General features: G+C 35.8%; 1 protein-coding gene across 1 annotated transcript in view; it reads right to left on the bottom strand.

Annotated features, from left to right (window-relative positions):
- Positions 1-1949, bottom strand: part of LOC106537194 (ras association domain-containing protein 4) — a gene marked incomplete at both ends in the record, with an annotated part of 5243 nt that overhangs the window by 2052 nt on the left and 1242 nt on the right. The window contains 1 exon segment of the mRNA XM_014034572.1: positions 533-603. Within this exon segment, the coding sequence (XP_013890026.1) occupies positions 533-603 (71 nt within the window).

The following is a 1949-nucleotide window of genomic DNA, read 5'->3' as shown; positions in this document are numbered from 1 at the left end:
AACGACGGGATACATTAAAGTACATGTGTGTTCTGTTGATTGCACCTTGTGGTTGTAAAAGTGCCCGTTGATGGAGAACCTGTGCGCGCGCAGGCGCTGCAGGTCTCTGGCGGAGTGNCAATGACCTATCCACATCATTTACCCAGAATGCTTTGTGTGCAAATAAAATGGCTCCGTTCGTGTTAAAATATATTTTTAAAAATGTACAAAACTAAACATTTTACAGTATTTTTACAGTCTTTACATGTTTATCAAATAAAGTCTAATGTTACAGCTAATCAGGGATCCCTCTAAGAAAACCTCAGCCAGGGCCATAACTAAGTAGCCTAACCTTGTTTATTTATAGTGATCATGATCAGATCTCACAGAAAGATGCTGCGACACGTGGGTCAGCCTTTCCACAAGGTGTGCCGAATGAAGCACCTGTCGAGTTGTAATCTCTTGCAGACTGTGTGTGTATGTGTGTGTCTGTAATCCATAGTAATCCAGCAGGTCTGTGAGTGTGAGTTTGAATTCACGTGTTTACGCTCACCAGCTGGTCTGGTTTCACTGCTCGGGGAGTTATTGTTGGACTCTGCTGATGGCTGTACAGATTTATCGTTTCTAAACAAGGAAAGAAAATAGAAACAGAAAAAAGATGTTCATTTGGTTAACAAACATTTGTTATTCTGCTGGGATGAGGTTTCAGCAAGGGAGGTTTAGAGTTTYTTATTATTTAAACTTGATTTCATGCATTCAAGTTGTGAGCAGATGAAATGCAGAAACGACACAAACCAAATGCTACTTTTCAGCAATTGTTTCTAAACTGATAGAGATGGAACCTCTGTCCAGACGTTATTACATTTCAACATAAAACATTACAAAATAAATACTGTAGCCTACAAATAAATAAAATCTGCCTTTCTTAAAGAGGACATATAAAATCCATGTTTTTAGCGGTTAGTTGCATTTTGTTGGAGTCTCTAGGAGTACAGAAAATTTGAACTTGGTTTGCTACAAAGATATATTTATATTCTGTTTGTGACATATTTRTCAATCCATTCTGTTTTCTCTATTCTCTTTGATGTTTTCTCTGCTACTTCACATTRYCYACAAAACTTCTAAATAGGTTCCGGACTCGACTACAAATTGGTGGTCTTCATTCTCCTCTTGTTCTGGGTCTGACTCTGGCTCCAACATGTAAYGCTGGATGAGTCTTCCCTTGTTGGTGTCTTTTAACTAATTTGTAAAGAGAAAAAAATCATTTATGGGGTGTGAAGCTCCTTGTTTGGATTTAAAGAGACAGRCTCAATATGAGTTGATCTGAGACACGCCATAGTAAAGGGGTWAAACGGGGACTTGTGGAGTTACAATAAGATGGAAATCTGACCAAAGCACTGCAGTTCCACTTCATCTAGACCCCATTTGATGGAGAATATGAAAAAGAAGAGATTAAAAGCTTGATATGTCTCCTTTAAAATTGACAGAGGCGGCTGAAGGCCTGGATGTAGCTTATGAATATATATCAAGTTACCTGTTTTAAAAGAGTCAGATAWATGTGACTTTACAAGAAGCTGGTTAAACTCAACTTAAAAACTGGAAGCAGGCTAGTTCAAACACCAAAATAGACAAGTTAAATCAGTTTTTAAAAGCTTTTAAGTATAGTATTTATGAATACATTGATTTAAATGTATGCTTCATTTATTTTTTTATATATAAATAACTCAAAATGGGTTTAGCATGTTAACAAGTGAAGTTCTCAGATAATGTGTGAGAGTTCCTTTTAAGTCCTGTTAAGGCCTCCCAGGTGAAAAAAATATTATACTAAATCTAAGTGTATTTTAGTATACTTGAAGCCACACTAATCATTAGTATACTTAAAGAGTGCTATTTTGGAAACACTAATTTAATACTAAATATACTTTAGTTGTATTTAAGTTGTAAAAAAGCACAATTTTAAGTGTATTAAG

The sequence above is a fragment of the Austrofundulus limnaeus genome, unplaced genomic scaffold, assembly GCF_001266775.1.
Source record: "Austrofundulus limnaeus strain Quisiro unplaced genomic scaffold, Austrofundulus_limnaeus-1.0 Scaffold2175, whole genome shotgun sequence".
Lineage (NCBI taxonomy): Eukaryota > Metazoa > Chordata > Actinopteri > Cyprinodontiformes > Rivulidae > Austrofundulus > Austrofundulus limnaeus.
The sequence above is the reverse complement of the archived record's forward strand: the minus strand, read 5'-3'. Positions and strand labels throughout refer to the sequence as shown.